The sequence below is a fragment of the Acomys russatus genome, chromosome 16, assembly GCF_903995435.1.
Source record: "Acomys russatus chromosome 16, mAcoRus1.1, whole genome shotgun sequence".
In the NCBI taxonomy this organism is placed as follows: Eukaryota; Metazoa; Chordata; class Mammalia; order Rodentia; family Muridae; genus Acomys; species Acomys russatus.
In genome coordinates, this window is record NC_067152.1 from 10,777,484 (window position 1) to 10,804,873 (window position 27,390).

The following is a 27,390-nucleotide window of genomic DNA, read 5'->3' on the forward strand; positions in this document are numbered from 1 at the left end:
ATCAACTCGGCCCAAACCCTAGCATTTAGTTAGCAATTAACTAACAATAAATCTAACAATGAAGACGGAACTAAAAATCGTATGTGACAAACTAAGATAGTTGCCCCTTCCATAAATAGCATTGTTTTTGCAACATGTTCGCATTAAAAACCAAATACCTCACCATGCTCTTGTTACAGTTTTGAGATCTGGTTTGTTTGCTCCTTCAAACTTATCTGTAAGCTTAGCTCCGACCACTCCAACCTTCTTTCCTTTCTTACTCCCTCTCTTTGCTTTTCTCTTTCCTTCCTTCGGTGGCACTCAAAAGCAACTCAGATCTTGGCTTCTATTCTACCAATGTCTCCAACACTTTCCCTACTTCAGATGGGCTGCCTTTTATCTGGAATGCTGTTCCCATGCCTTGGAAAAGTGGCCCTCTTAGTTCAAACAGTTGATTGAACTTGGCCAATCTAACTAAAAGGACCCCTCTCTATATCCAAACACATCTTTTAATTTGCTTCACAGCACTTTTCGTTTTTTCTGAGTTACACTAACTGGTTAATAGTAACTCTGTCGTGCTAGACTGTAACTGAGTGTAGAATCTTGGCCTGTTGCCCATCAAACCATCTCTAAAAGTCTAAAACACTCGCTCGGACAAGAAGGGTCTTTGTGTGTGTCTGTGTGTGAATGACTTCACAACGCAAACGTCCTCTAAGCCAGGCTCCGCCTCCTGGAGCTGCTTCCGCCTACTGCCTGTCCGGAAGCAGTCGCGGAGAGGAAGTTGTATTCTCGGACGCTGGGAGGCTACAAGGCATTCTGGGTAAAGATGGATTCCTATGATCTGTTTCGCCGGCTCGGTGCGGGCGCCAAGTTTGACGTGAAGCGCTTTTCGGCAGATGCTGCTCGATTCCAGGTATTTACTGTACGCGGGGAGCCGAGTACCCGAGAAGGGACGGGATCCCGAGAGTGAGACCGCTGCCAGCCGGGCAGTTGGGGCGCCAGATCCCCCCGGTGGCCTGGCTTTTACCACCCCCGGGCATTTTCCTCCTTTGAGATTCAGCGTCATCTCAGGCCTACTGCAGACGTTAGAATGACTGTTTTCTGAGCCCTGGTAGTCTCAGTTGAGCCTGGCACGGACACTTCTGTTTCCCGACTTCTTCACAAAGTTGGGATCCTTTCCAAAGCCCCTTCTCAGAAACTAGAGGAGAGGAGTGTCGAAAACACATGGAGAAAACACTTCCACCGTTGCCGACCGAGGTTTGACTTAGTGTGCAGATAGCTGTATTATGCTCGACAGTATCTTTTTCCCCCATCATTCCACCCAGCGGCGTTTTAAGTAACCAGCCGTAAGAGTGACGCAGAAGTGCGGGGATTGGGGTTTCTCTAAGGAGTAGTGAGCATGAAGGGAAGTCAGCTGGGGCTCACTTGTAGAACAGTTTGAGCACAAACCTTCCTATAAAAGAGCAGAGCCTTGGCGGGAGGCGAGGTCTGTGTTTCTTCGCCCTGACTGCAGTGGAGCGAGGTTTTCGGGGTCCAAATGCTACATCGGCTGTTGAATAGTTTTGAGATCTTGGTTAAGTTACTTGCTGATGCCTGGATTATTTTTCTCCTCCTCCTCCTCCTCCTCCTCCTCCTCCTCCTCCTCCTCCTTCTTTTTCTTTTTCCCTACTATTTACCTTGTAGGTTTGATGTGAGGATGAAGTAATTTAATATCTAATAAACATCCTTGACGTGTCGTAAAGGGTATAGAAGTGTTCATGTTATTTCTGTTGGGAGGCCAGAGAGGAGTGTTTGTTTGTTTGTTTTGCTTCCATTTGCCTAAACACACTCAGCTCAACAGATTCTTGGTTGAAAGGGTTAAAAAAGATGAATTACTGAACCCGTGTCCTCCATGCTTCTAGTCGTGGTTGGATGAAAACAGTGCTGTTCTGGCAGTAGATTTCATTTAAAACTTTTGGGGTTTTAGGTAGGAAAAAGGAAATATGATTCCGATTCTTCGGAGGCGCTGAAGGGGCCAGACTTCATTGGAAGCAAGAAGTCTGTCTCAGATGAATGTGGAGCGTTACAAATACACCAGGAACTCCAAAATGCGGAGAAAACAGAAGGGGGCAAGGAGCCCAAGAAGAAAAAGAGAAAAAAGATGATTTCAGGTAAATGTTGGCTTTCTGTTTAAAGAAAAAATTTTTTCAGTTGCAAAGTAGTGCAAGGGGGATAAATCAGACAGCACATGCTAGTCCTCGGTCGATGCCATTTGAATTATATCTAGATGCTGGCCCTTCATTGCTCCCGTGATGAGACCCGTGCATAGCCTTTTGTACGGGTGTTGCTGTTTCTGTAGAATAACCCCAAACTGGAAGCACTCTGTGAGAGGGTATGCACAACTATCCTTTGGACAGATAACACAAGATGACTTCCCTCCCCTTTGTCAGTACTGGATTTTGGATTTGAGACCAGGATTCCCAAATGCTGGCATTGGAGGCCGGGGAGATAGCACAGCAGATACAGGGGTTGCCACAGAAGCCTAGTGACCTGAGTTTGATTCCCCAGACTCCATATAAAGGTGGAAGGATAGAACTGACTCCACAGCCTGGCAAGTGGGGGCACACGCCTTATCTCTGAGTTTGAGGCCAGCCTGGTATCCAGGGCTATACAGAGAAGCCTTGTCTCGAGAAGGGGGCGGGGGGGGGGGGGGGGGGGAGGAGGAAGAGGAGAAAGAACTGACCTCACAAGAAAAAGAAAGAAGAAACTGACTCCACAATGTTTTCCTCTGACCTCTGCTCACATGCTATAGCACAATCCCCTTGCCCCCAATAAGAATATATTAAACCAAATGCTGAGGTGACAAACATGAGCCATTACATCTGTCCTAGTGGTGTTATTGGTCTTAATTTTTTTCCAATCGAATTAATGAAAATTTTAACTTAGATGTTGTTGCTGTTGTTGTTGTTATTATTATTATTATTTTTTTTTTTTTTTTTTTTTTTTTGAGACAAGTCTGTACCCCAGACTATCCTTTAACTTCCTATTACAGTTAAAGAGTAACCCTGAACATCTGCTCATCCTGTCTCCATCTCCCGTGGACTGTTGTTTTAGCTGTGTGCTATCACGTGGCTTTATGCTGTGCTGGGCATCGAATCTAGGGCTTCATGCAGGCCAGACATGGACTCTGCTCACTGAGCTGTATCACTCCCATCCCCTTAAAAAAATTTTTTTTTTAACTTAGAAACTAAGTAGGGTTGCATATCTTTTTAAAAATCCATTAATTTTGAGACTGGGTTTTTATATACCCCTGGCTGTCCTGTAACTCACTATGTAGACTAAGCTAGCCTCAAGTTCACAGAGTTCTGAGTGCTGCGGTTAAAGGCTCATTTTATATGCTTTATGGATGCTTCATTGCAGCTTTTGTAAATTATCTCTTTTCATAGTTTTTCTTTTCTTTCTCTCCTATATAGGAAGTACTCTAGAGGAGCGTTTATGTGTTACGACTGTTAACTTTCCTAGCCATTTACCTTTTTTTATAAAGTAAATACCTGAATTATGCAATAATAGTGAGTAAATTTCTTTCCCAATCTTTAGTTCTTGTTCCTCGGTTCTATTATATTTTTCTAGAGACACTGTATTCACACTGATTTATGCCTTTCTTCAAAGAAGATATACATTCTCTCTGTGTGTCTGCGTGTTTCTCTGTGTGTTCATGCAGCGCTGCACACATGGAGGTCAGCACTATCCAGCAGGAGTCTGTTTTCTCCTTCTGTCACGTGCATTCTGGACCTCAATCTCATGTAGCCAGGCTTGAGGGCTCGCACCTTTGCCTGTTGAGCCATCTCACCAGCCCTTACAGTTGATTTTACAAAGTCATCTCTGATTGGCATTTAGTTTATTCCATACTTTTGCTGTTGTGGTGTTACAAAATGCCAGTGTACTTTGTGTGTTTGCCTGGCTGTATCTGTCCAACAGATACTTAGAACTGCAGAGTTGGCAAGTAGATTGTATTATAGAAGATTCTACCAGAAACACCTTATCACTCAGGAGCAGAGTGTTTCGTTCTTTATAATACAATGTATACTTGGTAGGGCTGGGTACATACCTGGTTTGATTAGTGCCTGTGTCAGGGACATTTACGATGTATCCATATTTCTGCTATTACATTGTAAAAGTCTTCTCTTTCCCTAGCTTTAAGGGCATTGGTGAACCCTTTGCCCACTGCTAAAAAAGAAATGCCTCAGATTTAGAGGAAGGGTTCAAATGTTGGGCCATCAGAAATGCATAGGTGTGCACTGCAACCAGTAATAAATGTATGTAGGCTGTGGACCTATGATAATGCGTTTATTTTTAGTTAGAGATGTTAAGATTGTGCGTTAGTGGTGATTGGCATTTGTTAGTTCTGTCTGTGTTAACCATGTTTACCTTAGACTGCTAGGCACTAGTGGTCCTCCTCCACAAGCTGTTTGCAGGCTCGCTCTCTGTCTCTGTGTCTGTCTGTCTGTCTGTCTGTCTCTCTCAATTCTTCCCTATGATACCTATTGGAAATATAGGGAGTTTTCTCTTTCTGCAAATTGATCTTGTCATATTTTACATTTCTTTTGTAGTTATTCATTCCTTCTTAGTTTAATAAACTTCATATATTATGGAAATTAGCTCACAGTAAAAAATCCTCTTATGTTTTCCTACCTGTTGCTTCATTTTGTAACATTGAAATCTTCAATCCGGATGGTTTATTTGTTATAAAGAGGGAATGAAGCTGGGCAGTGGTGGCACATGCCTCTTAATTCCCCGCGCTGGGGAAGCAGAGGGAAGCGGATCTCTAAGTTTGAGGCCAGCCTTGTCTACAAAAGGAGTTCTAGGACAGCCAGGGGTATATGGAGAAACCCTGTCTAGAAAAAAACCAAAACAAAAAGAAAGGAAAAGATTGAATGGGATTGGTGTAGTGGTGCACGCCTTTAATTTAATCGCAGTCCTCGGGAGGCAGAGGCAGGCAGATCTCAGATTCTTGGCCAGCCTTGTCTCTATAGCAAGTTCTGGGTCAGCCAGGATTACAGAGTGAAACCCTGTCTAAAAAAAAAATAAAAATAAAAGAGTGAACAGGGAAGTAAATTCTTTTCCTTTAGCTTTGTATTTTGTTTTTCAGTAGCGGCTCACTGTGTGGCCTAGTAGGCCTGAAAGTTGAGATCCTGCTTCCTGTCCCTATGTCCCCAGTGCCAGCAAGCGCCATTAGACACAACTCAGATGTAACTTTTTTTTTTTTTCCCCCGAGACAGGGTTTCTCTGTGTAGCCTTGTCTGTCCTGGACTCACTTTGTAGACCAGGCTGGCCTCGAACTCACAGCGATCTGCCTGCCTCTGCCTCCCAAGTGCTGGGATTAAAGGCGTGCGCCACCACCGCCCGGCTCAGATGTAACTTTTATTGTAAACTTATTTCCCACTTTTTATTCAAGGCTGTCTTTGGTCTCTGTTCCAGTCAATTGATTTATATTCCTGTCTTCTCATAGCAGTATCACTTGTTATAATTGTTGTGGCCTTATATCTAAAAACAAAACAAAAAGCAAAAAACAGACAGGCGAGGCATATTATCACCCACGTGTATAGTGTGCTAGGGACTACCCGGGGCTGCATACAGCTAAAGAGCACTCTATTGCTGAGATATATCTGATCCTTAACATATACTTTAAAACATACGCAGTTTTAGTAAATGCCATTTATGTCTCAGTGGAGTTAAAAATTACGTTTTAAAAACTCCGTAGAGGAGCCAGAGAGATGGCTTAGCAGTTTAAAGCACTAGCTACTCTCCTAGAGGATCCAGGTTAGATTCCCAGCATCCACATGGCGCCGTACACCGCCTGTGCCTCCAGTTCCAGGGATGGGATACCCTCTTTTGGCTTTCCTGGTTGCTGACATTACACATGGTACATAGACAAAACACCCATACATTTAAATAAAAAAAAAAAAAAATCAGTCTGAAACCTGGGCTTAGTGGAGCTTGTCTGCAGTCTTGTCACTTAGGAGGTAGAATCCAGAAGATCTGAGGTTCAGGGCCAGGCTGGGCTACATAAGACTGTAAAAGAACACAAAATCCTTGTTTAGACTGTTCTCACATATTTGTTCTCCCATACAAACATTAAAGTCAGCTAATTAGTTGCTAAGACAGTCGGCTGTTAATTGAGCCAGTGTTCTTTATGGATGTGGGGAGAATTGCTCTCTTTTTTTTTTTTTTTTTTTTTAAAGATTTATTTATTTATTATGCATATACACCTGCAGGCCAGAAGGCGGCACCAGATCTCATTATAGATGGTTGTGAGCCACCATGTGGTTGCTGGGAATTGAACTCAGCACCTTTGGAAGAGCAGGCAGTGCTCTTAACCGTTAAGCCATCTCTCCAGCCTGAGAATTGCTGTCTTATGAAACTGGATAGCCCTAAGCACTGTAGGTTTGCTGCTAGTGCACATGACATTTTTCTCTCATCATAATACTTTCTCTCTTGATTTTTTTTTTTTTTTTTTTTTTTTTTGAGACAGGGTTTCTCTGTGTAGCCTTGGCTGTCCTGGACTCACTTTGTAGACCAGGCTGGCCTCAAACTCACAGCGATCCGCCTGCCTCTGCCTCCCAAGTGCTGGGATTAAAGGCGTGCGCCACCATGCCCGGCTCTCTCTTGATTTTTTGATAAACAAGCTGGCTTCTGTGTTGCTTATGTACTTTCAGTTCATCTCCTGTTTGACACATACAGTTGTCTGACGTTCACAACTGAAATAATCAACTCTACCACCATTGCAGTCCGCCCATTTCTAGCCTTATATACACTGTTATTTTTCTTCCTCAGTTGGATCTGCTTGTTTCCTGGTTTAGTGTGAAGTGTAGCCAGTTTGGTACACCTCACACTATTACACTTGATATCTTTTTATTTATTTATTTATTTTTAATTTTTAAAATACAGAACTTCCTGCTCAAGAAGACTTTGACAATACTATACAGTGGATGTCCTCTGTGGAAGCAAAGATTCAAGATAAAAAAGACGAAGGAGAAAAAGAGAAACTGACATCAGGAAAGCTGGAACATCTCAGAAAGGAAAAGGTTTGAAAAATATCTTCATAGCTGGGCACAGTGGGGCACGCCTGTAATCCTAGTGCCCGGAGGCAGAGGCAGGCTGATCGATGAATTCCAGGCCAGCCTGGTCTACAAAGCAAATTTAGGACAGCCAAGGCTACACAGAGAAATCCTGTCTCAGGGGCGGGATGATATCTTCTCAAAAGTGTACATAGTTTGCCCTGGACTTGTGTTTGTGGATTTATTTTGGTATGTTGGAGAGTAACTACATTTGTGTAGGTTTTACTTTAGTGAAGACTGACAGGAGCCATCTGCAGTGCTGGAGGTGTCAGTGGCAGTTACAGAGAGATGAGGTGGCTTAGTTCCAGCTGGTTATAGATGTGCTGTGTATGTATGTCACAGTTCTCGGCCATCTCAAGTTTCAAGAGTAATAGCACGCTTAGCTTAGTATTTTTTTTAGGTTTCCTGGTGTGGAGAGATGGCTCAAGAGTTAAGAACACTGGCTACCCTTGCAGAGGACCCAGTTCAGTTCCCAGCACCCACAGGGCAGCTCACAGCCATCTGTAACTCCAGTTCCAGGGGAATTGGATACCTTCTTCTGACCTGTCGGCATCAGGCACACATGTGGTGCTCATATATACATATAGGAGAAAACACTCACATATATAAAATAAATTATTTTTTTTTAAATTCAAATTTCTTAACTCCTTTTGATAAATTTAAATTTTGGTTCCCTTTCTCTTCAGTGTTGAACTTAGTGGCTTAAAAGCATTTTCTCTGGCAGGGATTACAGGGCTAGAATTTTCATTGTTTGTTTGAGACAGGATTTCATGTGGCCTGCATGGATCTCCTGGTTCTCCTGCTTCTTCCTCCAACTGTCGGGAGTACAGATGTGTGCCACTGCACCTATAGAGGGTCCATGTTCTTAAGGATGGCACTTTGTGATGAGGATGTGGGACATGAGGGAACAGTGTGCCCCTGCTCCTCAGCTGGCGGAGACTGCAGTGCTTCCGTCAGGGACTGTTGTCCGGTGCTTCAGTGACCCACACGCCAAAATGACTAACTTGGCTGGAGGATGAACAGGTCGTTCAGTCAACAACATTAAACTCCACCTTTGGCCCTCAGTTTTAAGAAACATGTGGTGGGGGCTGGAGAGATGGCTCAGAGGTTAAGAGCGCTGGCTGCTCTTCCAAAGGTCCTGAGTTCAAATCCCAGCAATCACATGATGGCTCACAACCATCCGTAATGAGATCTGGTGCCCTCTTCTGGCCTACAGGAGTTACATGCAGGTAGAACACTGTATACATAATAAAGAATAAATTAAAAAAAAAAAGAAACATGTGGCTGATTGGCTTGTTTTGTTTGTAAGTACTAAAAAGCACTGGCCTTTGTATACTACGTACAGATGGAAAACATGATTTCAGTGCTTGCCTTGTAGAGGTTTCTGTAAAGTTATGAAAGCTACAAATGTGGCAGAAACACATTACAGTGTGTAACATTTCTATCTTTGACTTGAAAGCACAGACAGGTGGGTCCATCATTTTGAGGGGCTTCTGCCTGTGAACGCCACAAAAACCACGTGGTGTCTGTGCTGACTGGGGCTTGGATTTAAGCAGAAGTTTTATGCGTTGCTATAGCTACGCCAAAACTGTTACTGCTGTTAAAAAAAATCTAAGATTGTTGTCATTGTTGTTGTCGTCGTTGTTGTCGTCGTTGTCGTCGTTGTTGCCGTTTGCCGTATCTACATTGGCTCTTTTCTTTCCATTTACAGATCAACTTCTTTCGGAACAAACACAAGATACATGTCCAAGGGACTGATCTTCCTGACCCAATTGCTACATTTCAGCAGCTTGACCAAGAATATAAAATCAGTTCTCGATTGCTCCAGAACATTCTAGATGCAGGCTTCCTAGTGCCCACGCCAATTCAGATGCAAGCCATTCCAGTTATGCTGCATGTGAGTGTGAAGATCTAGGAAGCCTGTAACGTCCCCTGTGCCCTCATTCTCTTCCTGACCCCTTGAAACCCTTTCTGCCTTTAGTCTCCTGTTAAATTATTTGCTTTGAAGGCAAGTTCTTGTGCCCCATAAAGTCTGCTTCGCCACAAGAAGATGTCATCGTCTCCTTTATTAGTTCCTCGTGCGTGTGTGTTGACATAGCCTCGAATCCATGATTGTACTGCCTTATCCTTCTGAGTGCTGGGACTGGGGGGGGCGCGTGGGGGCGCCACTGTGCCTGACACTGAGGTGTTCTTCTTCATGAAGCATTTAAACCTTCTGAGCATGGAGACTGTGCTTTCTTTATTTTTAGTTTAGTTTGTAATGCCCAGATGCTTTTTAAAGTTCTTATACTTAGTTCTCCAACTTAGTTTCCCTGCTCTCCCCATACGCTTCATTATTGAAATGTCCTTCACATACAATAAAGCACAGAGATGTTAAGCACTGTTTAGTCTAAGCATGTGTAACCCATGTGATATAACTGCTCCCCAATGGAGCTGTACATTTCTCTACACCTCAGAACTATACCCTGTTCATTTGTCCTTACTCTACCCCACCCAGAAAAAAAACAACACTATTCTGATTGCCATAGTGTGTTTTACTTCTAGGGGTACAGATAGGGCTGTCACTAATCTTCTTTTACTTAGTTTTCGAAACTTATAACACATCTGTTACTAAATATCATTCTTTTGTATGGATGTATTAATGATGTGTTTAGCAAATCATTTATTAATACAAGTGTAAATTAGCTGAAATCTTTGGAAACTAAATTTTTCTGAGGACTTGAAAAATATAAAAATGATACAACTAGGTGGTGGTGGCGGCGGCGGTGGCACATGCCTTTAATCCCAGCACTTGGGAGGCCGAGATAGATGGATCTCTGAGTTCAAGGCCAGCCTGGTCTACAGAGTGAGTTCCAGGACAGCCAGGGCTATGCAGAGAAACCTTGTCTTGAAAAATACATACGTACGTACGTACGTAGCGAACTTGGCCTTCAATTCAGGTAGTTGAAAGATACTAGTTATCTTTTCCCCCGTTATGTTAGTTCTTCCCTTTGCTTTGTGTACTGAAATGAGAATATGCTTAGATATTTGAATGATATCACTGACTCACATTTATTGAATTTGCACTTAATTTCTTCTTAGGTTATTTCTACCATTGCTTCAGCTTAAAGCTTTAAAAATTATAGTGGCTCCTTTGAAGATTGTTGCCTGTAAATATTCTCCTCACCTAGGTCACTGGCAGTTTTAATTCTAACTTTCACTCATTGTGTTATTTAACAAACCTTCCCAAGGGGATTGAACAGTACAGATGCTGGGATAAAAGGTCAATTGTGTTATATGCTTTGGTACCAGTTTAATGGGAAAGCAAGCTTGAAACAGTAGTTATGGTTCCCTTTGGGTGTTATTGCCCATGGTGCTTACATTCAGATGTACCTTAGTAGCCGTGCTCAGAAATACTGTTAGGGCAGCAGTGGCGAGGGAGAGGGGTTAGAAAAAAAACAACAACAGATGAGGCAGTTAGAGAAGTGGGCAGGGTGTGAACAGCTGGATTAGAGAAGTGGGCAGGGTGTGAACAGCTGGATTAGAGAAGTGGGCAGGGTGTGAACAGCTGGATTAGAGAAGTGGGCAGGGTGTGAACAGCTGGATTAGAGAAGTGGGCAGGTGTGAACAGCTGGATTAGAGAAGTGGGCAGGTGTGAACAGCTGGATTAGAGAAGTGGGCAGGGTGTGAACAGCTGGATTAGAGAAGTGGGCAGGGTGTGAGCAGCTGGATTTACTTCATTCACTTGGAAGTGAGCGAGTGTGCGTTGGGTTTCTTTGTCCAGTTCTGTTTGCTGTTTTCATGGCTGCTCACATTGTCTAACCAGGCTCTGAAAACTTGCTGAACTTGTCCTGTACTTTCTGTGCTCTGTTGTTAGGGTCGTGAACTTCTGGCTTCTGCTCCTACTGGATCTGGAAAGACGTTGGCTTTTAGCATTCCCATCTTAATGCAGCTGAAACAACCCACAAATAAAGGCTTTAGGGCCCTGGTCATATCCCCAACTCGAGAACTCGCCAGTCAGGTATGGCTTAGGGTTTTAAGAAAATGCCTTGGTGTTTGCTTTGATGTCATTCTTGCTTAAGTTGGTAAAGCTCTCAAAAGAGTGTCTTCTGTCTCGGTCCACTGCCCTGTACAGAGTATTCTGTATATTCCAGCATATGAGCTGGTCTTTGAATTGTCCATAATTTTCTGAAATGTGATTTTGACAGTTAGGCTTCTTTGGCACAGGTTCCAAGATCTTTGAGGTTGAAAGAATACAGTCATATATTCATCCCTGAAACTTGTTTTTCTCATTTAGAAAAATGAAATTTTGCTGGCTGTGGTGGCACACACCTGTAATCCCAGCCCTGGGAGGCAGAGGAAAGAGGATCAATATTTCAGAGTCGTCCTCAGCTTCAGTTACACAATGTCTTTAGTCCCAGCGCTCTAGTGGCAGAGGGTCTAGAAGATCTCTGCGAGCTTTTGGCCAGCCAGGGCTACTGAGTGAGATCTTGTCTGAAAACAAAAAGAGAGGAAAAGAAACTGCCTCGGTTTTCTGAGACAGTAGAGACTCTCCGTTGACAAGTCCGCTGTCCCCGTGTGTAGAGTAAAGCGCATGCCATGCAGTCAGACATCCCAGCTCTGCGCTCCAAGAACTGCAGTAGATGGAAGGGGCTTGCTCTTGTGTCATGGAATTAGTTTAGGATCTTAAGGAAACTCTTGCTATTTTTTTTTTTTTTTTCAGCATTACAGGTCAGCCTGTAGAGCACTGCAGGTTTCATCTGTGGGTTGATATCAGAGATATAAAGTCATAGAAGAGGCTGAGCACCCTGGTCTACTGTCCTAACTACTTTGGTTCTCTCGCCTTTTTGTTTCAGATTCACAGAGAATTAATTAAAATAGCTGAGGGTACAGGATTCAGGATACATATGATCCACAAAGCTGCAATAGCAGCTAAGAAATTTGGACCTAAATCATCTAAGAAGTTTGGTAAGAACTGCCTGCTTAGTATATGTAATGGATTTGGAAATAATAAAGATCCTAATTGCTGTTTAAGCATTGTTACAGTACAGATCAGGTGAGTGTGTGTATCTGTGTGTGTATGTGTATGTTTGTGTGTGTGTTTAAAGTCAGGATTTCGTGTAACTCAAGCTGGCTTCAAATCTATGTAGTTGAGAGTGACCTTGAACTTGTGACCCTCCAGCTTCGGCTTAATGCTGGGATCACTATACCCCATATATGTGTGTAAGGAATCGAACCCAGATCTTGATGAATGATAGGCAAATAGTATACCAGCCGAGGCACATCTCTAAGTCCCTTATAAGTTATTTTATTGGGTTTCTCTGTGTAGCCTTGCCTGTCCTGGACTCACTCTGTATAGACCAGGCTGGCCTCAAACTCACAGAGATCTGCTTGCCTCTACCTCCAGAGTGCTGGGATTACATGTGTGTGTCACCACGCCCTGTTTTAATTAGTTATTTTTGATGAAGCTAAACATAAATTTTTTCCTCCCTGTTCACCCAGAAGATCTGTGCCGGTATTCCAGATGATTCTCCCCACCAGTCTCTACAGGGATATCTGGCAACATGTGGATATTTGTAGTTGTTGGGGGTGGAGGGGCGCGATAGCTGTCTACAGAGAGTCATGTGACTCACCATGGCAGCAGGGCCAGGGCTGGGAACTCCTACCTTGCGCCTTTGATTTTCAGTCTGCTGAGGGAATGCCTTGGCAGAGAAGAATGGATTGCATGTCGCCCCTTCTGTGAACCAGAGAATTTGCTCTTAACTTGAGCTCTGAGAGTTTAAGATTGTTCAAGCCAAGCATGGCAGTACACCTGCAGACCCAGCACTGAGGCAGGAGGGTCAGAGGAGTTTAAGGCTGGCCTAGGATTAGGGTGATGCAGTGTTGCCTCCTAGAAATTGAAGTATCCTTGCAGCCTAGCACTATAGTAGCAAGCCTGGGCTTTGCTCTGGGTGAGAAGGAGCACAGCTGCTAACCTGGCACTCCTGAGTCTGAACTACACAGCAGGAGTCTGTCCCAGACAATGAAAAGGTTGAGGAAACTCCTGAGGTGATAATAAACAGTAGAAACAAAGGGGTTTACACTGTGGTGGAGGAAAGAGATGTGTGCTGGCTTACTAAGAAGGATTTTTGTGTTAACCGCTCTTCCTTGCCTACTTAAGGTTATTAATTGAAATTCTGAAGACCTAATTCTATACTCAAATTCTATACAAAAACTACATCTTGTTTTTGCAATTTCCATCACCTGTTTTTCCTGTAGATATTCTTGTGACGACTCCAAATCGACTGATCTACTTGTTAAAGCAGGATCCACCAGGGATAGACCTAACGAGGTACAGCATTCTGGTGCCTTTCCTTCCCTGCTTACTGTGTTGGGTTTCTCGTCACTGGGACTAATTATTTGACAAACTAATTTAAGAAAGTAGGGAAAAACAAGCTGCTGTTGGGCAGCTTTTAGTTCACTGTGGCATTGGGGCAGGAAGGTGAGGCTCCTGGCACCCACAGTTAGCAAGCAGGACAGTGATGACTGTTGACTTGTAGCTTGCTTTCACCTTGTTATTCAGTGCGACAGCTCAGCCAGCGGGGCAGCTTACAGAGTCGGTTTCAGTGATCCCAGAGGCTTGTCTCTGATTCTGGATCCTGTTGGGTTAACAGTCTCAACCTTCCCAGTTGTATTTGTTCTCAGTTGCTCTTGGTGCATACTGTCTGCCAGCTTACGCCCGTGTTCTGTTGAGAATAGTAGTTAAAATTAGCCAGCAGAAAAGTAGTAGTTAGCAGGTCAGGAGGAAAACACCACATGCTGATGAACAATCAGTACATCTTTTAGCAAAGGCAAGGGATCCTGAAGGAATCCTCTGCTGTTGCTGATAAGCTTGTCTTTGAGGATTTAAAATAGATGACTGAGTTACATTTATAATGTTTTTGTGCTAATTTTTCTTGTATTTTGTATTTCTTGTTTGATAAAGTGAATCAAAAATGGCATCATTACTGGACATTTCTTCACATTCCCTGACAGTTGGGTGAAGTGTCCTGGACTTTCCAGTTCAGTAACCACAGGTTGTTCTCCTATTTCTTAGTGTTGAGTGGCTGGTAGTGGATGAGTCAGATAAGCTGTTTGAAGATGGCAGAACTGGCTTTAGAGACCAGCTGGCTTCCATTTTCCTGGCCTGTACATCCCACAAAGTCAGAAGAGCAATGTTCAGTGCAACATTTGCATATGATGTTGAGCAGTGGTGCAAACTGCATCTGGACAACATCGTTACCATAACCATTGGAGCAAGGTGACCAACCGTTCTGTCACGCTATCTCACTCACTCTTTGTCTTAAAGTAAGGGGGTTTTCCTTTGTTAGTTGTTTTGTGGTGACTCAATGAAATAGTTGTTTGGCATGACACCAACAAGTGAGAAAAGTTTTACTGATAGAAATGTGCTCTTTAAACGCAAGATTAAGGATTTTTCAGAACTGTACAGTGAAAGATTCTCATGTTCGCATGTTTACTCTTCTCACCATCATATTGATGTATTCATTCCCAAAATCTGCCGCAAGCTCTGTGGCCACCCATACTTGGTTTCTTTGATTGTTTAAGTAGGACGACATGGTCCTTCTCATGATGCTTAGCCACATGATAAGTAATTCTGGGACAAGAAAAGATTTTGATAAGCACCAGGATATAGTTCAGTGATTGATAGAGCAGTTACTTGGCACAAGATCTCTGTTCCATTCTCCAGCACAGGGAAAGGGTTTGAGGTGGATAGGCATTTCATGCTAAATAAATACACAATCACAGTCTTAAAAAATGTTCAAGGAGGGAAGGGGGGCTGGGAAGAGAGGAGGGAGGAGGCTACAACTGGGATATAAAGTGAATAAATAAATTAATTAATTTTTTTAAATGTTCAAGGAAAAACATGGGTTGGCAAGATGGCTCTTACTGTTTTAAGGGTGCTTTCCACCAAACCTGCTGCCCTGAGTTAGAGCCTAGAACCCATGTGTGGAAGGAAAGACTCGGGGAAGTAGGTGATATGTCACACAGGAGCACACATGGTAGTCAGGGGACACTTACCAGGACTTGATTCAGCCTCAAGGTGATCAGTTTACACAGCAAGCACCTTTAAGCCTCTTTTTTTTTTTTTTTTTTTTTTAGACAAAGCTTTACTGCATGTCCCAGCCGACTAGCCTTAACTCACAGAGCCTGGGCCAGTCTCCTAGGTGGTGGGATTGCAGGTCCTCACGAGCATACCCAGCTAAAATTTGATACTAAGAAGGTACATTTTCTTTTCAGGAATTCTGCAGTTGAAACTGTCGAACAAGAGCTTCTCTTTGTTGGCTCTGAGACTGGAAAACTTCTGGCCATGAGAGAACTTGTTAAAAAGGTAAATTAGACTACATGTATTCTTGACTTATGGTAAAAGTTATTTACATTTTATCATCATCCTCCATTGTATTTAGTGTTGATTGTATCCTGGTGATCCAGTGGGTGATGAGGTTTCTGTTTCATCTCCAATTAAGTACTGAGTAGAAGCCTTGGTCAGAAAGTTTAAAGACTGGAAAATTGGCTCAGTGGTTAAGAGCACTTAGAGCTCTTGCAGAACCTGGGTTCAGTTCCCAGCACCCACATGGAGCCTCACAACCATCCCTAACTGAGTTCCAGGCACCTGACTCCCTCTTTTAACCTCTGTGAGTACCAAGCACATATATGGTCGCGCGCGCGCGTGTGTGTGTGTGTGTGGTGTGTGTGTGTGTGTGTGTGTAAACACTCATACACATAAAAACAAATCTTTAAAGTTAAAATAAAAACTAATGGGTTCTGGGTAAGGAGCAAAAAAGATATAAGTGGTAGGTCTGCTTTTTGGAGTTTACTTTTATAGGTGAACACAAATATGGCAACTGCCTTAGTGGTAGAGCAGTTAGGATAGTTGGAAGGTGGGGAGAAAAGGCATTTGTACATCCTGGGGCCTGTGGAAGAGGCGTGCTTTAGGAGCTAGAAAATAGGCTTCTGAGCTTGACAACCTAGGGATTCTAGCTGTACCATTCTACGATGTTTAGGCAGCTTACCTTCCTTACACCCCCACTCTTCAGTTTTTCCTTTTGGTAAAATGATGTAATCTATTTCAAAGAGCTAGTGTAGTGTTTAATGTGTTACCCGTGTTACTTACAATATGCTTGCCTGTGTATGTTTGGTGGCACTCTTGTCTGGCCTTATTTTTACTTTACTGGGTTAGGATTTTGCTCGACAGCTCAAGCTGGCCTTGCTATCAGAATCCCCCCTGCCCCAGCCTCTTGCGCTGGGTTGTAGACATGCTACCGTGCACATCCTCATTTTACTGATGTTCTTAAGGGTGTCATTTTGTCCCTAGGAAACTTCAGGTTTTTGCAGATAATTATATGGTGAAAATAGATCAGAGATTTTTAGCCATGTATCATCTCTGAAATTATATGTAAAAGTTTTATGTTTTACACTGAGACAACTAGAACTAAAGATACGGGGAAACCCTAAAGTTAGAGTAAGCAATGAATTAAAGACACAAGTTTTACATTATGAGCAGAATCCAAGTTCTTGGGCTAAGAGGTGGTGGTTTTGGCTTGTGCATACGTTATTGTAGGAAGGCAAGCTTATTGGAGTTGGTAAGATAAGGAATATAGTCCAAGGACAATAAAAAGTACCCACTGTAGAGGATGGATGCTGAGGAGGAAAGAGGTGGGTTTAGACACTGGCAGTGGAAGTGAATGACCTCCCCCCAAAAGGGGTAGGGGGGCGAGGAGGAAAGGCTTATTTCGGCTTATAGTCACTGACAGACATCAGACATGTAGAGGCAGGAATTGATGTAGAGGTGATGGAGAAAGAGTGCTTATTAATGGCTAGCTCCCCGCTGACTTATTTGGCCTGCTTTCTTATAGCACCCCAGACCCCCTGCCTAGAGATGGTACCACCCACACAGGGCTGACCCATCAACCGTTCATTAAGAAAATGCACTACAGGTTTGTCTGCAGGCAAATCTTATGGAGGCAACTTTTTTCCGTTGAGAGTCCCTCTTCCCAGATGGCTGGTTTTATGTCTGGTTGGCATAAAACTTGCCAGGACAACGCACTAAGTTGAATGGGTTATTTGTGAATTGGTTGTGTTCTTTCTTATAAGATGTACTAATTTTTGCTTTTTTTCTCTTAGGGTTTCAGTCCACCTGTTCTTGTTTTTGTTCAGTCCATTGAAAGGGCTAAAGAACTTTTTCATGAGCTCATATATGAAGGTATTAATGTGGACGTCATTCATGCAGAAAGAACACAGCAGCAGGTAGAACTTCAACTGTGCTACAAACGTGTTCTGCCTGCTTTCTGTTCTGGATGGTACTAAAGCATTTTACATGTCTTCTTTCACCAGCGAGATAACACAGTCCACAGCTTCAGAGCAGGAAAAATCTGGGTTCTTATTTGTACAGCCTTGCTTGCAAGAGGAATTGACTTTAAAGGCGTGAACCTGGTCATCAATTATGACTTCCCAACCAGCTCAGTGGAATACATCCATAGGATAGGTGAGCCTGTGTTTTCACGCTCCATTGCCTACTTATCTTCTTCAGCTCTCTACTGTTCCCTTCAGACACACTTTGGTTTTTGACACACTTGATACTCTTTGGTTTTTGGTGCTATGAAAATCCAGTGACCAATGGACATGGTGGTGCAGGCCTGTAATCCCAGCACTTAGGAAGGCAGAGGCAGGAGGATCTCTGAGTTCGAGACCAGCCTGGTCGACAAAGCAAGTCCAGAACAGCCAAGGCTGCACAAAGAAACCCTGTCTCACAAAAACAAAAACGAAAGAAAGAAGGAAAGAAAGGAAACCCAGTGACCTTTTTGGAGTGGGGAAGCATATTTGTTGGTCCTCAGTTTTCCTGTGTGTTTGAGGTGTGGTCTTTCTTGTCCTTCACTGTGTATCAGGATAGTTGGCCTTTCCGGGAATCCCCTCGTCTCCACCCCCCCCACCCCCCACCCCCCCCTTCGTAAGGTGGGACACAGGAATTCCACACGCGTCTCACTGCTTCCGGCTTTTACATGGACTCTGGGATTTGAACTTGTATCCTCGTGTAGCAAGTGATCCATGCACTGAGCCATCTCTCCAAACCTTTATGTGAGCCTTGGGAATTTTCTTCTAGTTTAGTAAAAATCTCTGGTTTCTCCTAGGTCGAACTGGAAGAGCAGGGAATAGGGGAAGGGCTGTTACATTTTTCACTGAAGATGACAAACCCTTACTAAGAAGGTAAATTGGGGCTGGGCGGTGGCTCAGTTGGTAGGGCTCTTATCTGGCATGTGTGATTCCCCTAAATCTGATTCCAGCATCACTCCTACCACCCTGCCATCCAAAAATGCAAGAAGCATGCAAGCTAGGAGATATGACTTAGTATTCTAGTTTCAGTTGACAAAACTGCTTCATGATTTTTATATGTGTATTTTATTAGTAGATAATTACAAAATGGTATGTCCCAAATTCTTTTAATCTGTTATTTATTAGTTAACTAAATTTTGGATATGCACTGGGTGTGGTGCTTGCTGCCACATAGATTGCTGCAAGTTTGAGGCTCTGTTGTTAAAATCTTGTCCCAAGTATTAGGGGAGAGATCCAGGGGTGATTTTTTTCCCCCTTCCCTTCTGCTATTAGAACATGAAAGTGTTGACAGTGGAATATTCAGTTTTAGGGTTCAGAGTAACAGAACTCGCCTGGGAGCCTGAGTTTGGCAGCGCTACTTACTGTCTGATAATAAAGGGGGGAGGTGTAGTGTCTTACTGTATACCCCAGGCTTGCTCTAGTCTCTGAGCAGCATGGGCTAGCCTCAGACTTAGAGCCTGGCCTCCCAAATCCCGGGGTGACTGGAGTGTCCCACCAAACTTGGCTTTGCTCCTCAGTGCAGTCAACACTCTCTTACCATGGTGCATCCTTTCTGTTATTTGGGGCCAGATGGAGTTTTATACTTAGTCCCAGAATCACTTACCACAGAGGAAAAAATATTTCAGTGGCACATTTTGTCAGTTGTAGCCCTTTGAAGTCTGAGTATCATATACTTTTAGACACTCAGGTCCTAATTTAGCCCATCATTGTAGATTTTTATGCAGATTTCTGTTTTTGGCCTGAAACTCACAGTCTCCCGGCCTCAGCCTCCCGAGTGTGAGTGTTAACAGGCTGGTGCTGGCACTCCCAGCTGTGAAGGTGCAGGGCCCTGCATGCTGGTTTTGGTTGAAGAGTAGCTGACAGCACCTCTCCTTTCCAGCAAATGTAGTTAGGGCAAAGGGGCTCGAGCGCTGGTCTGTTTATTAGCTCGGATGATGAGTTTGATGTGTTATCTTCAAAGCCTCCGTTCTGTCACCTTGGCTTTTCTCTAAACAGACTTGCACATGTCCGTATGTCGGAGTGTGTTGCAAGAGCCTTGATGGGTCTAAGTAAGGTCTTAATAACCACAAGCATGTGACTGATGACCCCAACACCAGTTAGCTCTGACCATTAGTTTCCATCTGTGAGATGGGGATTGTAGGACTTTCCGTTAGGTCATCGTGAGGAGTGACTAGGTTATCATATGTAGAAACCGGGCGGTGCCAGCCCTAGTAAGCACTGCCACTTAGTGAATTCAGGCTTAGCTTGGGCTTCATTTAGGATTTGAGGTAGCTACTGCCTAATAGTAACTACTCACCAGGATACTGACTTCAGCCCAGTGACGCTTCTCGAGAACCCAGGATGGTTGCATTTGACAGGAGTTGGTACTCTCTGAGAAGAAGACCGTGTGGAATACTTTTGTGTAGTTTTAGTTCCTCTCATGTTTTAGAGAGGTTTTGTGCATGACTGATTTTGTACGTCACTTTAACGAGGCCTGTTCCTGTTTATGGTTCCTTTTCCAGTGTTGCCAATGTTATCCAGCAGGCTGGTTGTCCTGTGCCTGAGTACATAAAGGGTTTCCAGAAACTACTAAGGTATGCATTTAAACCCACTTGGAACTTTCTCTCTGGGTCTTTATACACACATTCTTGCTTTTTGTTATTTTGTTTCTTCCCCTTGTCTTTATTTAGTTTGTAGTTTAAGTCATATATCGCAGAATGTTGCGTTGTTGAATTTTACGTATGTTTTTGTTTGTTTTTTGGTTTGATTGGTTTTATTTTGTTTTGAGACAGAGTCTCACTATGTAGCCCTGACTGTCCTAGAATTTACTACGTAGACCAGACTGTCCTTAAATTCACAGACACCTGCCTGCCTCTGCTCCCCAATGCTGGATTAAAGGGATGTGCCACTAGGTCTGGCAAATTGTGCATGTTTTTAATCTTGTGTACAGATGTCCTTGACTTAAAAGGGGTAAGAGGTAAGGTCCACTAAACCCATTGTAACTTGAAGGTATTATAAATAGAAAAAGGGCCAGGCAGTGCAGTGGTACATGCCTTTAGTCCAGCACTTGTCTTTAGTCCTGGCACTCAGGAGGCAGAGGCAGCCTGGTCTACAAAGTGAGTTCCAGGACAGCCAGGGCTACATAGAGAAACCCTGTCTTGAAAAACCAATAAATAAATAAATAAAATGGATTTAAGTGTATTAATCTACCAAACATCCGAGTGTAGTAGCCTAGTGTACTGTAGACTTTCAAGGTTTACATAATTTTGTTTTTTGAGACAGGGTCTCTTGCTGTCCTTAGGCTGTCCTGAAACTCATAGCAGTCCTCCAGCCTTGACTGTCCTAACTACTGAGATTACAGACATGGATCACCACACCTTGCTAGAGTGTCTGTCACTCTCTTTGTTGAGCGGCTCACTTGGAACTTTGCTTCCTTGCTGCCGTCCAGCATTGCTAAAGAATTTTGTGCCACCTATTGCATGCTGGGAGGGTCAAAATGCAGGAGTCACTTTGCATCATAACGTGAAGAGGCTGCAGTGTGGCTTCTGTAACAGCGTCACCTGGATGTGCTCCGTTCTTGCCCGTTCAGTTTCCCTTGTGTATTGGCCGAGTGACACTTACTGCATTCTCAGTCCTGTGCACTTGCCACCTGTCTCGGGACTTTTCCTCTTGCACAGTTGCACCTCTGTGCACATTAAACAGCGACTCTTGTCTTCCCCTTTTCCAAGGCCCTGGCAGCCACTGTTTTGTTTCTCGATTCTTGTTTTCACTATCTGGGTGCCTCATATAAGTTGAATCCCGTAGAATTTGTCTTTCTGTAGTTAACATACTTCATTTTACGTGGTGTCTTTTAGTCAGAACTTCCTTCCCCAAGCCCCTTCCACATTTTACCTGCCCATTTAAGCTGCATGCACGTTCTGTCAACTGTGAGCGGTGCTGCTGCACGTCTTTGAAGACTGCTGTCACACACTCGAGATTTTATCCTCTTTGGCATTACTGCAGTCCCAACAGTCAGGTGCTTTTAGAGCATTTTAAGTAAACACGTGCTTTAGAACATATTTCCTTGTTAGCTTTTTCATCTTTGAAATTCTGATTTCTTAAAAAAAACTATTCATTGAGTGAAATATACTTAGAACTATTAATATATTAATAATGGTTAATTGTCCAGAGTAAGATTCTTTATTGCAAAAAAAAAAAAAAAATCTTTAATGCTTACTGACATAGGACATGGGGTTGTCTCAGAATGTATTTAATCTCAGCCAATGTTTTTTGGGTTTTGGTTGGTCTGTCTTTCTTTCTTTTTCTTTTTCTTTTTTTTTTTTTTTTTTTTGTTTGTTTGTTTGGTTTTTGTTTGTTTTGTTTTGTTTTTGAGACAGGGTTTCTCTGAGTATCCTTGGCTGTCCTAGACTCACTTTGTAGACCAGGCTGGCCTTGAACTCACAGTGATCCGCCTGCCTCTACCTCCGGAGTGCTGGGATTAAAGACGTGCACCACCACGCCCAGCTCTTCCTGTATCCTTAAGAAATAGTTATAAGTGCTATCAACTAATCTAACCCATTGAAATGGGTAGAGCCTCACTTAGCTTTAGCTTCTAAATAAACTTGCATTTAATTCATTTCCTCTCTTTATAACTTCCAGCAAACAAAAGAAAAAAATGATTAAGAAACCATTGGAAAGGGAAAGCATTAGTACAACTCCAAAGTACTTCTTAGAGCAAGCTAAACAGTAAGTATACATGTATGGTAAGAAAACTACTATGTAATTAGAGTAGGCATTATTTTATAGGTAAAATGGATAGGTAATCCACTATAGGATGTGGTAAAAATTTGCCTCAGATTGCCTCTGATTTGGGACTTTGCATATTTCTTTTAGTTGGTTGAGTAGGTTGTTTGTTTTGGGTTGGTTTGGTTTTTCAAGACAGGGCTTCTCTGGGTAAAAGCTCTGGCTGTCCTGGAACTCTCTTTTGTAGATCAGCCTGACCTCTGCCTGGGTCTGCCTCTTGGGTGATGGGATTAAAGGCTTACACTACCACGCTCAGCTGGAATTTGCATATTTCAGGGCAATTTTTCTGTATCTATTAATCATCTGGGTCTCCCTCCATATTGAGAACAGACTACAGTTTGCTGTGAGTTAGAACTGCACTGCATGCTCTGTGACCATCTTCATTAGGCTATGCTGTGTCAGGATCGTTGACAGAACCAATCAAGCCTTTTTGAGCTTCCTGCTCTTGAGCAGGGTTGTATATAGTCTTAGGCTTACACTGAGGGCACTATAACCTTTAAAAGGCACTGCTTAGCTTAGGGGTTGTTTTGAGAGGAGGTGAGTGTAGCATAGGTCTTGTAAAATACATACAGGGGTGTTTTATCTATCAGTGCTGGGAAGCTACATGTTCTGGTAGGGGTTTGCCAGACTATTCTGAGTTCCATTACCCTACCTAAAGAAAATGATACTTCTCTCAAATTTCCCAGTACTAGAGTAGCATGTGCTCTAGCCGAATGTGTCCTGAAGGTGTTGCCGGTGTCCCAGGGTGCTGTTTGACATAAGCTAAGGCTGTTTTCCAATCCCTTAAGTTGGGTGGGGAAAGCCACTAGGCACTGTTTCATAGACAACACCGTTCACTACAGAACACTTGATGCTGGTGGGATAGAGAGGTGAATATAAAATAGGCCATGTGAGAACATTGGATTACTTTAACCAAAGGATTTTACATAAGGGGAAGGCCTTGGGGGCTGGTACAGTTACAGGAAGTTTCAAGACAGTAGATGTGTTTGAGGACAGGTGAGATTTAGGTCTTTAGAAAAAACAAAGTGAGCAAAGGTATAAAACTGTATGTGCCACGCTTGCAAGCAGAGCAGGAGTCTTGCACAGCATTCTAGCGCTGTGGAAATAGAGTTCACTCCATGTACTGAAAGTGCACAAAGAGTGCCCCAGAGTTTTTATGAGAGTTCAAGATTTAGCATGAAGGAATACATATCACAAACATGAAGATTTGGAAGCTTAATAGCTTAAATTCCATTGTTATTTTCTCAGTTTTATGAATTCTTAATATAATGTTTTGGGTTTATTTGAGTGTGTGTGTGTGTGTGTGTGTGTGTGTGTGTGTGTGTTGTTTTTTTGTTTGTTTGGGGTTTTTTTGTTTTTGTTTTTTTCGAGACAGGGTCTCTCTGTGTAGCCTTGGATGTCTTGGGCTCACTTTGTAGACCAGGCTGGCCTCGAACTCACAGCGATCCACCTGCCTCTGCCTCCTGAGTGCTGGATTGAAGACGTGCACCACCACACCTGGCTGTGGGTGCAGTTTTTGTATGGCAGGGAATCTGTCTACATCATCATGAGTGCTGATAGGCATGCATCAGTCTTGCTCCTTGGGAGAGCTGAGAGCTATGAATTTCAAGTCCACTTCTCTCAGGCCCTGAGTAGAAGGTTTCTGTAGAGCATGAAAGTCAGCTGGAACATAGCATGGAGACTGTTGAACTTTAATAGGATATATCAGTAGTTTTTTATTAAGATAAAACACTATTTTGATTAATTACACTAAATGCTTTGTGTTCGTAGCATTCTTCTTGGCTAATTAAAAAGCTTAGCTACAAGAAGGCGTTGGGTTGCTGGTAAAGCCTTGTGGTATCAGCCACATGCTTGAGGTGCTTTGACTTTCTTTCCATTTTCTTCTAATTTAAAGGCCGTCCTCCTAAACATAAGAACAAGATCCATCGTGATCTAGTTCCTGGTCCTTCTCCATTACAGATACAGGTTGCTTTGGGGCATATGAGTTCATGTCTTCAGCTCAGCTTCCACATTAAATGTGGCACCTGATTCCTTGTTGTCTAGAGGGCCTCGCCCACTTCAGGCCCTACAGAGCCAGCCCGGTGCGAGTGGGGTGGATAGGAACTGTCTTGGGTGACTTAGAGTAAGTGGCTTGTCTCTCAGGTATTGTCTCCAGTATGTAATGGAATTACTTGTGTCTGAGTCACAGACTCTGCCCTCAGTGTCAATTGGGTCAAGGATTACATGAGCTAATATTCCAAAGAACTTCTTACTGTGGTCTGCAAATATCACTTATGGTCTCTAAGTTCATTCTTTCCTGTATTAACCCTAGTTAATACATCCACCACTCACCAGGCTGTAGAATCCGTCATGATTCGTGTCTCACGTTTATTACTAATGTGTGGTGACCCACACGTTTTTATGCATTCCACCTCACTGTCCTCATTTGAAAATGCATGTGCAAACAACACTTTACAGCAGTGTCTAGTACTTAACACAGACCCAACAGGTCAAGACCAGACTCTGTGCTATGTGACAGTAGGTGTGATGTTTCTCATATGGACAGTGAGTTTTATGTTGGGCAGAGACCCGGTTAACCCCTTTGCTCCCAGTGCCTCATAAGCTTTGCTGTCAGTAACTTTCAGCACATGTTCATTAAGCTTTGGCTACAGAGATAAATGTATATAGGATTTCTGATTTGGTGTGTTTTCCTTTTCGTAGGAAAAAGATTGCTGGCCAAAACAGCAAGAAGAAAAAAACTCTTGAAGAGAAAAGTTTAAAATAGACACCTTAAAAGGCTGTCCCGCAGCGTAATTTATAAGCCGGGCGTGAATTCTCATGGAATACTTACAGCCATCTTAAATCAACAAGAACAAAATGGTCCTAATTTAGCGCTGCATCAAGCTTCACTTTGTGGGTGAACGTATATAGTAAGCTACATGCATGCTTCTCCCTGGATCCGGAGAAATGCTTCTTATAGAAGAACAAGAGCCGATGCTAAAACACCACCCAAAACGGGTGAACTCTTAAGGATTTTGTCCTTCAAGTGTGAAGGAAAGTGAGATGCCTGCTGTGGAAAGGCATCTGGAACAGGATTTTAAATAAAACCTTGAGCTTGAACGCACCATCCACGCTTGTGTGCATGGAGAGCCAGGGGGGGCGGGGGGATGCGGACAAGAGCATCCCGCCCACTAGGAAGGAGCCTAGCGCTTCCTTTAGTGTTTGTTTGTTAATGGCTTTTGTGACATGAGCCATACCATATGTATGATTAACCACGTCCCCAAGGACTGGAAACTTGAGCCTGTTGAAATTCACTCCCACTGCCCCGGGAGGAAGCCCGTGCTTAGCTGTCACAATGAGGTCATGTGGCTCCCTCTCCGGCTTCATTCCCCGTCCTTTCGCTATGTGCTTTCCCATCTCTTTCCACTCAAGATGGTTTTACTTGAAAGCTGATAGCAGTGTTTTATCCTGTGAGGAAGAACATTCCTGTTACACGATACACCTGGCTCCATTCTCTCAGGCTTATCCTCGTGAGGCTTGGTGGCCTTCCTCTACCCTCTGCCAGTCATACGCGGACCAAGGCAGTGCACAGTGCACAGGCTTTCCCTGATCGCCTGTTCTGTACAGTGAGCTAAAAAAGGCTTGGTACAAGTTAAAGCACTTCAGACGGGTGCCAAGAGTTGCATAGGGTCCGTGCTGCCACAGGACTGCAGTGCAGGTGATTGCCAGCACCTGAGTTAAACCTGTCTCCTCTACTCTCAGCAGTTGAGGCTTCATTCTAAAATCAGCACAGGAGACCTCTTTTGTGTGTGTGTGTGTATGTGTGTGTGTGTGTTTTGAGAAGGGATCTCTGTAACTTAGATTAGCCTAGAACTCACACTAATCTTCCTGTTTCATCCCCTTTACTACTGAGAATACAAACATGAGAGAGAGGAGACTTTCTTGAATAGAAGGGACAAAGATTTTTCTAAATCAGGATTTATTTAAATATACTAATTGCTCCTGGGAGTAAAAATAAATAAATAAAAGTACATTTATTCTTGCCGCTCTTCAAGTCCGTTTGTATCCTGGAAGTGGAATATAGTTGGAACCGTTTGCCAACTGTGTTCTTTAATTTCTTAGTGCTCCAATTTCTCCTGTGTTAAAAGATTAAAAGTACCTAGCTGTGTGTCAGAAGCTTCATAAACTCACAACAGACAGTCCTTCAACAAACATTTTCCTTTAGGAACACAGACTTGCTAACAGCACCACTTTTGCAATTAACGGCAGGGATGAGGGATAGGAATAAATGGTGTGGTGTGAGGCGGTTGACCGTGAAGCACGGGAGCAGGACTCCACCTCAGGTGGGGGCCTCGGAAGGCTGCAGGTGGAGAGCCTCGCATCACCTGGACAGGCCTGATCTTCTTCCTTCTTTTCTCTTCGTTCTCTCCTGAGCAACCACCCAGTCCATGAAGTAGCTACCAAACCTGTATCAGCTCTGCTTGCGGAAGGGTCAGTCAGGTCTCTGCTACGTAAATGTCACTTTTGTTAGGGAAGAGGAAGAGTGAAAATACTGAACAATCAAGACCAAACAACGTGGAAAAAATAAAGATCCCACAGATAACGGGCATGGTCCAGTTAAAGGCGCAAGGACCTAGTAGCCAGGCTGGCCTGGATTTGAGTCCTCATCTTGCTGCCTGTAGCTCCGAGATCTGGGTATATTATAAGAACTTTCAAGATTGGTTTTTCTCATTTCCAAAATATCAGTAATAACTCATAGGGGCACAAAAACACTTGACCGGTGGTTTATGTCTAGTAACTAAAAACCTATTCCAATTGTCAGTGAAAACTGTAAGGCAAGAAGTGACAGTGACCGGTTATAATGAATCCATTATCTAAGAGTTTGATTGACAAAGTTCACTTAGGACACGTTTTACTTCCAGGTAGTTTGGGGATGGAGGCAGCAAGGTAAAAATAGCCTACATAGGTTCAGCATGATTGTGCTTGTGCCTTTCCTGGGAAGGAAACACTACAAGGCAAGATGGCAGAATCAAACACAAGAGTAGTGTACCTGGGAGCATGTACTCTTCATGTCTGCTGGGTTCATGTGCTGCTAACTAAAGTATCATGGATGCTGAAACGAGTCAGAGGGCCAAGGGAAACAGGTGTAAAGCTGTTAAAGGCGTCTAGGATCTGTCTGCTGTGCAAAGGAGCACCTGTGTTCTTCCATCCAGTTCAAAAATCAGGA

General features: G+C 43.3%; 1 protein-coding gene across 1 annotated transcript; it reads left to right on the forward strand.

Moving 5' to 3' along the window:
- Positions 1–790: 790 nt before the first annotated feature.
- Ddx52 (DExD-box helicase 52) lies at positions 791–22,177 on the forward strand. Its single transcript, XM_051158166.1, has 14 exons — positions 791–892; positions 1,946–2,129; positions 6,907–7,043; positions 8,788–8,973; positions 10,933–11,076; positions 11,912–12,023; positions 13,314–13,386; positions 14,131–14,334; positions 15,333–15,423; positions 17,217–17,339; positions 17,427–17,577; positions 18,221–18,296; positions 19,925–19,996; positions 22,041–22,177. Exons 1-14 carry the CDS (start codon positions 806–808, stop codon positions 22,129–22,131), a joined length of 1,731 nt encoding a protein of 576 aa, XP_051014123.1. The 5' UTR covers positions 791–805; the 3' UTR covers positions 22,132–22,177.
- Positions 22,178–27,390: the final 5,213 nt, after the last annotated feature.